At 42.1% G+C, this 13,865-nt stretch overlaps 1 protein-coding gene across 2 annotated transcripts in view; it reads left to right on the forward strand.

The window, feature by feature from the left end:
* TRIM36 (tripartite motif containing 36) overlaps positions 1 to 8,587 on the forward strand; it is a 213,752-nt gene extending 205,165 nt beyond the window's left edge. For both annotated transcript variants that reach the window (XM_033929084.1, XM_033929085.1), the window contains exons 8-10: positions 3,986 to 4,276; positions 5,079 to 5,376; positions 6,524 to 8,587. In XM_033929084.1, the coding sequence (XP_033784975.1) occupies positions 3,986 to 4,276; positions 5,079 to 5,376; positions 6,524 to 6,878 (944 nt within the window). In that variant the 3' untranslated portion in view covers positions 6,879 to 8,587. The remainder of the gene's footprint in view (positions 1 to 3,985; positions 4,277 to 5,078; positions 5,377 to 6,523) is intronic.
* Positions 8,588 to 13,865: the final 5,278 nt, after the last annotated feature.

A 13,865-nucleotide genomic window follows, 5' to 3' on the forward strand; every position in this document is an offset into this window, starting at 1 on the left:
TCCAGTCTGCCCAACAAGAAAAATTCATAAAGTATGATGTGATACTACTTATGCATACTTGATTTGTCCTTGCTGTTTTCAGGGTGCCACTGCTGGAGTTGCCATCAAAGCTCATCCTGATCTGCCTTTCTATATATGGGATACAGATTGTAGAAGTTTGCCTGGCATTGACCTATATGTTCAGCCACAATCAGGGCACAGATTGTAGCTCCGTTTCTCAAGTATTAGTGTTACCGTCTTGTAATCACCGCTAAGCTTGTTTGGTTCTATGCCTTCCATATAGCATTCCTTTATGTGCATGCCAGAACATGTCCTTGCAGTCCTGAAGTATTCTATTCTGATGTCAGAAACCCACGCATCTTTGGTCTTCATCTAGATATCCTAGTTGGGTTTCTGCCAGGTAATCGTGATCTGGATTGGCTACTGTTGGTCCAGTATCCTGTTTCCATGAGTCTGACCCAGTATGGCTATTCTTATATTGTTATGTTTGACATGTATGTCAAGAGCCTTGGAATGCTAAAATAAATTTTTACAGTTATGACAGACTTGATTCTTTTGTTCCCCTCATGGTCTTCTGGTTCTTGTGTGGCAGTATTTCGTCTTGATATGCTGGGTCCTCTGTTTTGTTGACAAATTAGAAATAAACATCTACTGAATCCCATTCTGTAAATATTACTGCTTTACATTGGCAATGGCAGTGATCAACACAGGCTGCCTCTGGCCACCATGGGGTATTCCCTCTACCAGGTCCCACTAAAGGGAATCTTTAAGGGGGGGAGGAGGACAGGACATAGCAGAGGGAAGGTCCCAGAGTGCCAACAGGCAGTAGTGTTTTTTTTTTGTAGTTTGTCAAAATAACAAGGAAAGCTTGGTAAAACCAAATATCTTAACTCTTATCCTTTGAACAAGAGAAACTTAGTAGCCACAGCATATTACCTCTCACCCTCAAAGCATCCATAAGATGCCCATTTTTTTTAAAACTGCTTTCAACTCTTAACTCCCACTCATTGCTGTCAGATACCATAATCTCCCCAACCCTGTAATGTCCTGTCTAAATTAGATTGTAAGCTCTTCTGAGTAGGGACTGTCTATTGTATGTTAAAATGTACAGCACCGCGTACGCCTTTTCAGCGCTATATAAATAGTAGTAGTAGTAGCTTGAAAGCTCCATCATATCACTTCTCAGTGGAAGGTTATATGTTGGGTCCATCAAGCATCTTGCTATTTGTCTGTGACTGGGATACATCCAACCCTTGAGATAAAAGAGCTCAACAGAGCAAACATCACCTTCCAATTCCAGAGAAACAGCAGTAGGGGCTTGGTAGTCCCTACATATCACCTCTCAACCCGAAAGCAATAGCAAGAGGTGATACATTGGGACAACCAAACCACTCTTGCTGTTTCTATGAGGCTGGGAGGATGTCTAACCTCCCCCCCCCCCACCAAAGACATACCAAGAAGGATTTGGTAGCCCCAGGATATCAACTTCCAGCCTCAAAGAAACAAGAGTCGCTCAGTGACTATTCACCTGACACTTGCATACCTCATGCGTTCTTTATGTTCCTTTTTTCCCCAAAGCTTCACTTCACACCCTTATTTTGTTCTCTTCCCCTCCCAGCTACATATCAAGGGCAGAGCGGTGGTGGTGGTAGTGGGTGTTCCCTGAGTGCAAGCAGTGGGGGGGAGAGGAGGATGTGGAGCCATCACGGGGCTGTGGTTCACATTTGTGCTGCCATCAACTCCACTGGCTACTGTCCGTACTCCCTCTGTCAATTTCCTGTTCCTGGGCAAGGGGCAAAGGACTGATGGTTGCTCATATCTGGACCGCAGCTCTGTGACTGCTCCATGCACCCCTCCCCAACTGGAGGAGGGGGGTGCTTTGCTTTGGTTGGCCACCAAGTGAGGTACACCATTGCTCTTCCCTCCTACCCCTTTTCCCATCCTGGTCATTCTCCTTTTGCTACCCCTAAAAAAAACCCCTCCCTTCTGTACATACCACTCCTTCCTCTCCCTACCACCATCTCTTGATGTATCCACTCATCTCTTCACAACTCCATAGTAATTGTTTTTAAATTCTTACTCAGCTGAGGTCCATTACAGTTATATGATATATAAAATCATAAGAAATATAAGATAAGAAATGTTATGTATAAAATACATTATAGAAATATCAAGTGTATTATTAAGATAATTGTATGAAAATTTATGACACTTGTTAAATGAAAAAAAATCAATAAAAAACTTAAACTGGAATAAATTCTTACTCAGTACTGGAAAATGAAGCAGACAGAAGCAAGGCTGCTGTTAGAAGGGCCGCTGCAAGCCCAAAGGATGACTCCCATGGGTTGTGGGGAGGAGGCGGGGTAGGGGAGAGGCGCACAAAGCTGCAGGACCTTGGTGGAGGTCAGAAAATGCAGTTTTCCCATGGAGGAGGATGGATAGGGATAGAAAATATGAAGCTCAACTTCAGGGAGGCGGTGGAGGCACAGAACAGAGGGCCAGATTCTCAAAACTTAAGGTTGCATTTAACTCCGATTCCAGCTTGTTTAGCGTGCAGGTATTTTAGTGGTGGATTATCAAAATGGATTACTGTGGTCTTTTCCAAGCTTCCTAGAAGTCTCCGATTCTGCCATGCAAACGGGTTTATCAATATTTAAATGAGCACTCCGGTGGATTCTTCAACATCGCCGAGTGATTCTCTAAGTGTGGTGTCGATTTTTGGCAGCCAAAATCAGTGACTGGCCCGGGGTTGCCGGTATTATGAAAGCGCATCTCTGGTATGTGTTTTGACTGTTGCTCATGGGAAAAATAAATAAAAATGACATGATTCACATAAATTATAGTTTTTTGTTTTTTTTTAGGGAGGGGGAGTTACACAAAAGCATGCTCTTTCAGTGTGTGTATTATAGCCGTGTCTTGTGTGTTTCTGGCTGTGGTTCATGATAAAATTTGACATTAAAAACAAAGATTTACATGAATTATAGCAGTTTTAGGAGGAGAAAAGGCATGTCTTATGCACGCTTGTTGAAAGCCGACGTTGCATCTCCCCCTCCCTTTCCTTCCCTTCACCCAGTAGCTCTGGCATACCTATGATTGACACGCCACTTACGGCATTACTTTTCCCGGCACATGCACATATTTATGCCTCTTTCATGCTGTATTCTGCACGTGTGCCGATCACTATCACCAGCAATCCATCTCATGTAAATTTAGCGAACCTTCGCTACTCTCCACCAATTTCATATGCAAGCGTGCGTTTTTGAAAATATCTCCATCTTTTTGAAATTGCTACAATAACGACTGCAACAGCGGCCCATTCTTTCCCCACAGGGTTTTCTGGGGAAGAGTGCTATTTTTCTCGTTGGGAGAGGGGAGTCAGAAAGTATGGAGCTCAGCTGCAGGGAGGAGATGGAGGCACAGAATGGAGTTCTCTCCCACAGGGGCCACTGGAGGACAAGACCAGAAGAGCGTTGTTTTTCCCATTGGGAGTCCAAAAGCAGAACAAAAGAAACTGCGTCTTTTTCCCAAGGGGGAGGGGAGGCGGTTGCAAGACCTAGCTCCCAGGGGAATGGACTCCAAGCTTTTGATAGATCACAAAGCAAGCTGCTCCTGCTCCTTTTCAGCTTCTACACCTGGTCCAACTTTTACTAGAGACCACACAAAAGGGGGGAGGGAGAGATTTAAAATGCTGCTGGTGGCACATAACCCCTGTGCATGTCTCATGTACCCCTGGGGGTACGTGTACTGCGTGTTGGGGAAACTCTGCTGTAAAGCACCGATAGTAAAAATGCTAGCTTATATACCACTTGTAGTGAAGAACACCATTTTCTGAAACTGAGGACCACCGTATCTGTATGTATTTATTAATGCAAGTGTCTGCTCTATTATGATTCATTGGATTTAAAATTTGGTGTGTTATTTTTTATCTCAATAACAATTCAATTCTGTATTTTGAATGCATTTTACATACCTTTCTTTCTTTCAGCTCTTGATGTACCAGAGATCAATGAAGAAAGGAGCAGAATGTATAACAAGGCACTGATAAGTTGGCAACAGCATGCAGACACACTTGCAGCAGATACATTTGTACTTGAGTACCGAAAACTAGGTAAAGATGATGATCTCACCTGGAAGGAAATAGAGGTGTCTGGTACCAGTCAAGTAATCTCTGGTCTTGAAATCAACAGTGCATATACCTTCAGAGTTCGAGGATTTAAAGGTTCTGCCTGCAGTCCTTACAGTAAGGATGTGACTTTCCATACACCTCCAGCTCCAGGTAAATATTAATCAACATATAGAATGGCATCGTTTTTTAAACCACAGGTTTGTTCAACTAATTTCTGAGATATTAGTCTTTGAAAGGTTTTTCTTTTATAGTTAGAATACTGAGAATGCATGTGTACCTGCTAGGATGACTTATATTTATACACAAAACATGATTAGATATTAATGTAAACTCTAACCAGAGAGAGAACCATATTCAATAACGGGGATTGAACAATATGTATCCAAGTATGAAAAGTGTATATGAACCTTTGATTTGATAAGGTGCAAACTTGTTGATTACTAAGAATTTCACTGGCTAGGAGGTGCAGCAAATGAGCCTTCCTGAACGATTTTACACAAAATCATGCCTGTACTGAGACAGAAATAAGTTTGTGCTTGTATGTGCCAGTGAACGTCAGCTTATTGGTGTGTATTTTTATAAAATGTGCACATAACTGTATGTATTAACCCCTCTTGGGGAGTTAGGGGTGCCTAAGGGGATAGGAGTGCCTCTTCAGGTAAACTTAGGCATGCTCAAAGCTGTATGCACCTGAGTTTGTATGTATACTGGGAAGACAGTTACATAAAAGCCTAATTCTGTATATAGAAAATGTCTTCCAAAATGTATCCTCTTTGGATAATTTTGTTTTGGTTCCCTCATTGTTACAGAAATTGTGACTTTGTGTACTGTAGTTTTCTAGTTGAATTAAATGAAGTTTAAAATAACACTGCCACAGTTGTTTGCATGGGTGTACGTGTGCATATGTATATATAAATATAAAATGTTATGTAATACATTCTTAAATTTTTAGTTTTCAGTTTCCTTTTTGATGACAAATGTGGATACAACAAAGAACACCTTGTCCTGAACAACAAGAGAGATTCTGTGGAGAGCATGGCTGGATTTCCTCTGCTGTTTGGGGCTGAACGTATCCAGATGGGTTGTTACACATGCCTGGACTATATAATTGGAGACACTGGGATCACAAAAGGGAAGCATTTCTGGGCTTTCAGTGTGGAACCTTATTCTTACCTTGTAAAAGTGGGTGTAGCATCGGATACAAAATTGCAAGAATGGCTGCAGAATCCTCGCAATACAAGCAGTCCAAGGTACGTGGCATTTCTTCATTAACATAGAAAATGTAGCAAAGCTGTATATAATAGAAGTCAAATTTTTAAAGTGGTCTGAAACTGCTACCTTTTAGGTAGGTTTGTATCCGGAGATTTGTTTGCCTAGGTGTACAGCAGTATATTTTCAGTGATTTAGTGCTCTTGCATATAAACATGGTAATCCAGTGAGCTAGATTAGTGCATTTTGTTTTTGTACAGAGACTGATACAGTTGGACCTCTCATCTGCTTTTGACATCATAGATCATGCAATAATCCTGTTTAAATGAAATAAAATGGGGTATAAGAGGGAATGTTTAAAATCATTTTATTTCTGTCCAGAAGAAATTAGTGGTAAGGAATGGGGTTAATTCTTACACTTGGATGGCTGAGTTAGAGAATCAACATTCACAACCTTTATTCTGTTAACATATATACAGGAATCCATACATTAAGTGATCAATCCATGCTTGCGAACCACTTGCAGAAGGATGTCAATCACATCTTTGAGCTCCTCCTCATCACCAGTGGAGTATAGCAACCTCTTCAGTTTTTCCTTCTGCAAGAAAACCAAGAATAGCTATAATGATGATTACCAAAACTGTGAAACACAACCTTTAATATGGTTATTGGTTCAGATAGGGAAAATGCTTGAAGTACCTGCATGTAAACCACTTTGAGTGTGGTTGTAAAACAACAAAAAAGCTGTTTACAAGTCTCAATACCAACTGTACTTTAATTGAAGAAATTCTGGCGGGAAAGAGCTGGATTCAGTGTTCAATCAGTGGAAAAGCTAATAGTATACTTAGATGCATAAAAAGTAGCTTCATTAGTAAAAAGGGAAGTAATATTACCTCTGTAAATCTCTGGTGAGACCCCACCTTGATGTACCTTAGAAAGAATTCAAGCATGTGTGGGATAAAGGTAAAAGGATGTTATTGACAGAAAGATAGGGAGAATTATCACAGCAAGAAAGACTCGTGACAGCATTGTTGGCAGGGACAAATAGGTAGATTGGGTGGATTTTAAGTGGTCCATATCTCTTGACATCTTTTTATACTTATCTTGTGGGCAACATAAGTTAATCAGCATTTTTCCTATGCCTATTTGCATTATGCATTTTAATCCAGGTAAAATTTTGTCTTCTAGGTATGATCAAGATAGTGGCCATGATAGTGGGAGTGAAGATGCCTCCTTTGACACATCACAACCTTTCATTTTGGCTACAATAGGAATGAGGAAATTCTTCATCCCAAAGACATCTAATATTGCCAGTGATTTGTCTAACAGAGTTTTTTCTATGCCGTCACGTATCGGTGTCTGCCTTGACTATGATAAAGGCAGCATTGAATTCTATGATGCAGACAGCATGAAATGCCTTTATGAAAGACAGGTAGAATGCTGTGGCACAATGTATCCTGCTTTTGCATTAATGGGTGGTGGTGGAGTCCATCTTGAAGAACCCCTTTCATTGGAACATCTGGAATATCCAGAGGACATGTAATAGAAATATCTATTGGTGCTGTTTTGTTATGAGAAGATTTTTAGGATGTTCTGTAAGAATTCAGGTTGATTGCATTATATGTCCTTAACACTATGGATAAACTTTATTTAAAGAAAAAAAATTAGTATCATTTTACTTATCCACCAACTTTGGCTGCTATGATTTCTTTTTAACTCCTTGTTTTGTGTATGTGGGTAGAAAAGCTTAATTCCCTAGGTTGAAAAAAATATTTCAGTAGCAACTTAGTTTTATGAATGTTTCATAGAGGGCTGGAAATTGCTTTCTGTATTAATACTGAATTTCATTGTAAATGGCTATAGGGTTTTCAGTCCCATCTATTATGATGTGCTTTGGTTTCTTACAGTGTGCTTTCATACTTTTGTTTTAAAACAGAATTTAAAATATATTGAAATTGTGCCTGTTCTCTAAATGTTTGTTCAAGAGTTTGAGCCGGAATTTTGTCCTGTGCATTGTATGGCCAAAGCATTCTTGTCCATATTGACTTCTTGACAATAGGTGAATGGAATCTTCTGGTGGTAGGAAATGTTTTTAAAACACACTAAACTGATTAAGATATCTAGAGGCATTAGAAAAAAACTCTGATCATACAGGTCCAATTTGTCTATAAATTCAAATTATGATTTTTTTTAACTGATTTGTATTTACATTGTTAAATGGTTCAATAAAGCTCATTGTTTGCAAAACAATTTTTGTAACGCAGAGCTTGCTAGATTAAATAAAAAAGGCAAAACTTTTTATCTTGTATTAGAGAAAACTGATAAAAGATAGCCATGCTCTAGGCTTATGAAAATGTAGTTTTAAGAAACTGGATCTAAATCTCACATCCTACACAGAACTGTTACATTTATTTGTATGCTCCACTGTTGCGATAAACACTTGATTAATATTGAAAGATTGTTTCAGTACTTTAGGTATGCACAATTGTTTTTTAGTGGTGTGTTTTCAATATCTAGTTTCCCATGACATTTTGAAAACACATCATTTTTTATCACCTGTAAGCTGTATCTTTTTCCATTGTCATTTAGCAGTAGTACCTGCTTTAAGACTAACGTCACTTTCCTATATTTGAAATCACCAAGCAGCTTTTGGGCACATCTTCATTATTTTATATAGTATATATCCAGTTCCATTAGTCCATACATTGCTTCCCAGAAAAGGAATAAAAGCCGGAAAAGACTGTTGTCTGGTCACATTGGCTAATTAAGTTTTTAATAGTGCTTAAATGTGTTCTATATGGACAGTGTACATTATTTTACATTTTAAAACACATTATTGCTGGAATGCTTTGACCACATTTAATGCAAAGGAAGTCTTTTTTAAATGTGATATCTTGCTTTTATAATGTAAAAGTTTTGACATTGCAAGGGGGTGGGACTGTTCTACTGAAGAAATAAAAGTACAGTGGCATAAGATATTTTCAATGTTGGTCATTTTCTTATAAAATAGCACTTTACAGCCTAGTTTAAACTAAACACTATGCAGTGTTTTGTGGATCATTGTGCAATATAGCTACTAAATTCACCTGATAGCTATTTTTCCTTTGATATCTGAAAGCTCTGTACAAATGTAAATCATGTAGAGTTTTACATGTTAAAAGCTCTAACAAGCAAACCTTATTTAAATATTGTAAATGTGACTTTGTTCACTTGGTTTGAATTTTTAAAATAAATATTGATAATGTAATGAAATTTGGACTATTTGTGTCAGTATATGTTAGGAGTCCCTAACCTCCCAAAAAGTAAACCTATATGTTCTTCCAAGTTCCAGAAGCGAAATGGCCTTTTACATTGCAAAAGAGATGTTATGCTATACTATAGGGAAGGGGTCTCAAAGTCCCTCCTCGAGGGCCGGAATCCAGTTGGGTTTTCAGGATTTTTCCAATGAATATGCATGAGATCTATTAGCATACAATGAAAGCAGTGCATGCAAATAGATCTCATGCATGTTCATTGGGGAAATCCTGAAAACCCGACTGGATTCCGGCCCTCGAAGAGGGACTTTAAGACCCCTGCTATAGGGTAATCAGATTCTACCAGCTGGAAGGTGTTAGTCCGATCTACTTTGCCTAACTTTTATTATTTTACGGGTTTCCACAGTTTTACGTTTTTGTTTTTTCTAGATTTTTCTCAGTTCTGCAGAGTTCCTGTTCGGAGAAGACGCAGACATGGATTCTGCAGCTGGCAAGTTAATCCCTCAGGGACCTGTTCCAGCCAACCTGATGAAGATTTCTGAAACTTGGGGTTCTGCTCACATCTTTGACCTGGTCAGAAGCTTGAGCACAGGCTATTTAGGCATCATTGGCATTCCCTCAGGGTGCCGAGAGTGCTGACTGCATTTTGTCTCCCCTCTTCCGTGCTGTTGTGCTTCATGAAGGTTGAGGATCAGTCCGATTTTGGTCCGACTGGCAACCTAAAGATGTTATGGAGGAGACTGATTGACAGTATGAGGCACTAATCTTCTGATCCAGTTACACTTCAGGGAGTTGAAAGCAGGCTGCAGCATTCCCCTCAGCATATAGTCTGTGAATAAGGCTGTGACAGCCTATGGAGAAGAGGGGGGAGGGGGTTGAAAATTGTGCTTTTAAAGGTTTGGTATGTTAGAGCCTTGGTCCCCCTCTCCCCTAACATCCTAAATTCGTTGGTGACCGTTTTCTGGCAGCAGTTTGGCACCAAAACACTGGTGGAGGCCATCTTGGATTTTTCACAATTTTTTTTTTTTTCTAAGTCCTCAAACTTCTCCAAATCACCTTGTTTTTTATTGAGACTGCCTGGGATGGAGTCCTTAGACTTAATTGCATCCAATTCATGCCAAGTTTGCGCAAGTTGGCTGATGGAAGAGCACCCTTGCACCACATGCTGTTGAGGGGCTGGAGCTTCAAGCTTCACCCCTCGGTAGTCTTCTAAGGTGGGTGAACAGCCAGCAGGGTCGGCTGGAGGGTAAAAATCCCAGAAGCCTGGAAAGGCAGCTCTGCTCTGCAGGAGTACAGAGGCTGTGGATCCTAAAAGAAGACAGTTGAAGCATTACCTAGGAGTTGGAGAGCTACCAGCTCATGATTTACTCTGGATTTGTACATCTACTCTGGGAAGCATATTCAGAATGCAGACTTTCATCTGGATGGTCCACTAAAGGTATGGGGAGTGCTCGAGGGCTTGTCTTCCTCCAGTACACCCCTTCCAAGAAAGGAGCACATTATGGAGTCGGAAGAGTACTGTGATGGAGAGAATATGGGATCGGATAGTATGCCATTTGTCTCAGAGCGACACTTCATCATGAAGGGGATAGCAATGCAGGCAGATGCCCAAGAGGCAATATTGGCTCTGGACCAAGGGAATGATCCCAAAGCCCACAGACCATTTAAGTCTCCAGCTTTGCTGAAAATGATTATGGGCTCCCTATGGGAGCTGAATATTTTTACCCCTCAGTCCCCAGCATCTCAGTGCTCCCTCCTTAGCAGGGTTCGAGTTCAGTCCACATCTTTTCTGTGGCACCTAGGCATAAGTCTCTTAGTTACAGAGCACTGGGACAATTTGGAGGGTTCATGTAAGGTGGCCAAAACCATAGGAAGTCATATGCTATGTCCAGGAATTTCAGCAAATGTTCTCGCATCAAAAGGTGGATTCCCTGGTTGCTCAAGTGACCAAGCAGACTTTGCTCCCGAGTGAGGGAATATGCAGCACCACCAAATGGATGTAATCCTAAAGAGGCTTTATGGTCCATGCCTGTCATTCTGGGTTGTGCCAACAGGATGGTGGTTGTAGCCTACCTGCACAGAGTAGGTTGATGGGTCCACCCGTACCTCAATGACTGGTCTTATCAGAGCTCCATCTCTTCAGAAATGCCAGACAGCAGTGGCAGAGTTGGGGCATGTGCTGCAGAACCTGGGCCAGTTAGTTGATATTTGCAAAAGTTATCTGGGTCCACAGAAGTCTCTGGAATACCTGGAGTATTTTTCCACACAGCAGAAGGCCAGGTATGTCTTCCAGAGGCACGCAAACAGAAACTACGCTCCCAGTTCCAGGATCTGCTGGACAAGGTAGCTCCCATGGCATGGCATTGCTTCAGGTCCTTGGATCTATGGCGACGCCCATAGAAGTGGTCCTCTGGGCGAAAGTCCTTATTCAACCTCACAAGGACTCTCTACTGACTTGGTGTTCTCTTCAATGAGACTCCCTTTGGGTTCCGCTCCCCTGGACCATGGCCACCAGAAGCTGCATGAAATGTGACTTCAGTTAGTCCCTTGTAAAGGTTATGCTCCTCAGGATTGACTCCTGGGTCATCCTGACGATGGATGCCAGCCTGTACACCTGGGGGAGAGCACTGCTAAGGTCTCCCAGTCCAGGGAAAAAATGGACCCCCCTCTCAGCGGAAGTGGTCCATTAACAAGCTGGAACTGAGAGCTAATTGTCCAGCCCTACAATGATTGGAAGCTTTACTGGAGAGCAAAGCAGTTAGAGTCTTCTCAGACAATGCCACTGCAGTGGCCTACATCAATTGATGGAAGTACCAAGAGTGTTCCGCTTCAGCGAAAGGCCCAACTCTTGTTCTGCTAGGCAAAGATCCATCTTCAGGAGATCTCAGTGGCCCACAGAACAGGAGTAGGCAGTGTTCAAGCAGATTATCTCAGCAGACAAATGCTGAATCCAGGAGAGTGGTCTGCTTTCTCAAGAGCATTCCAGTTGATTGTGAGAGGATGTGGTTGTCTTGTCAGTTGACCTCACGTTCTTCAGAGGCGGATACGAGTCATGAAGTCCAGGATTAGATGCCCTGGCTGCTATTATATGTATTTCTTCCATTGCCCATGATAGCCTGGGTAATCTGCTGGGTGACGGGATAATCGCGTGACAGACACCAGCACGCCGACAATCTAGCACTAACAATTCGGCGCAAGCCACGGGAAAACTTAGTTTTAAAGAGCTCCGATGGGGGATGTGGGGGGGGAACCCCCCCACTTTACTGCATACTGTGCGCACTGCCGTTGGGGGGATGTGTGGGGGGGTGCAACCCCCCACATTATAGAGAAAACGGAACTTTTCCCAAAAAATCAGAAAAAGTTCCGTTTTCTCTATAATGGAGGGTTCCAACCCCCCCCCCCAGCAGCAGTGTGAACACTATGCAGTAAAGTGGGGGGGGGAGGGGGGGAGGGGGAGGGGTGGGGTCCCCACTCACACCCAGCTTCGGAGCTCTTTAAAACTAAGTTTTCCCGCGCCGTGCTGGTGTCTCACGCGCGACTGACTGAACCAATCTGCTGAATAGCAGCCCTCCAAGGGAGGGTAGTCCTGGTGGTTCCAGAATGGCCTAGGCATCCCTGATATGCAGACCTGATCGTCTGCAAACGGATCAGGGTCTGCGACTGCCAGTGCAGTCTGACCTATTGTCGCAAAGACCAGTTTGCCTAGAAGAGCCTGGTCACTTTGGTCTTATGGCATGGCTCTTGAGCATGTGATCTCTTTGTCAGCCTACTTTCTGTGTGTTAAACAGTCTCCTGTTTCTGTTATTGTGTATTCTACCATGATTATGGCTGCCTTGTGGGCCGAGGCTAAGGCAATCTCCCCTGAGGAGAACTGTTAAGCAGCTCCTTGGTCCACTGTGCTCACGTTTGCCAAATTTTACAGAGTGGATGTGGCGGCAAGGCAGCCCACCGTATCATTTTGGGACTGCTTTTTGTCTAGAATGTCTCACTTATTGCATTAGAAAAAGAGATTGTCCTAACCTTGATAATATCTTTATCCCAGGACAAGGAGGCAGCATATTCTCACATGTGGGTGCTGTCATCCATAGAGCCCCAGCTTGGACAGCTTTAAAAGTGCATCAGCACTTTAAGAAGTTGAGAAAGTTCGCTAACTTCCCGCACGCATCTGCTGCTACTTGTGGCTCCTCAGTTCTTAGTTTTCCGCAGAGCTAAGCCGTGTTTTTTGAACATCGTTCAAATTTTGTCTTTGCCTTCCCGCTCACGTGTATATTTTAGTCATATTTTTATTCGTCTTTTAGATACGCGTTTTATTTGAGTTAGGAAAAAAAATAAGATAAATAAAACCAAACAGTCGAGGGCATTTTTTTTTCCTCGCTGTTCTCACCTCAAGGGCTTCACCCATCGAGGCCTCTTCTTTTTCCTCAGCCATTGAATTCAATTTGGTTGAGGTGGTTTTTCCATCAATGTCCTGGCCACTAACTGGTTTTAAAAGTCTTGCAAGTGCCAATGGCAAATTTCCATCACTGACCCACATAGTTGGTGCTTGGCCAGGAACACTGTGTTGAATCATGCGCACGGTGTTCTATCCTGCAAAAACATACCATTAAGAGTCGAAAGCTACAAGAAAAGTTGTTCGACACTGGGATGGACACCGAGAAGACATCGCAGCCTTCAACATTGAAAGCATTGATGACGGTGTTGGGGGACATCGCTCCATTGCCAAGGACTTTTTGACTCGGACTTAGTCTGACTCAGCGGATGATGTGTCTGAGTCTACTACAGAGGCTTATGACTCTACTTCTGAGAAGTATCCTCAAAAGTCTCCACAAAGAGGTAAGTCTCCAACCGAAAGACTTTCTTTCACAAAATTTATTTGGCAATTGGTTAAAGAGCTTCCAGTGAAATTAGAAGCCGATTCTGCTCATAGTGCTGAATATGTAGAGGCTTTGGACTATGATGAGCCTGGTATTCTCAAAGAGACTCTCCATAAGAACTGGGAGACCCCCCTTACCATTACTGTAGCTCCCAGAAAATTGGACTCTTTATACAAAATCATCTCTTCCCCTGGTTTTGACAAACCTCAACTTCAGCATCAGTTCTTGGTGGTAGAGTTGACTGAAAAAAATCTATTCCATCCAGAGTTTATGCCTCAGTGCCCCTGGGACGTGAAGGGCACACAATGGACAAGTTTGGCCGTCGCCTATACCAAAATCCATGCTGGCTATTAGAGTCCTAAACTACAATTTCTATATTTCCTGCATGTCAAGAATCTGGTT

Source organism: Geotrypetes seraphini, chromosome 1 (assembly GCF_902459505.1).
Source record: "Geotrypetes seraphini chromosome 1, aGeoSer1.1, whole genome shotgun sequence".
Lineage (NCBI taxonomy): Eukaryota > Metazoa > Chordata > Amphibia > Gymnophiona > Dermophiidae > Geotrypetes > Geotrypetes seraphini.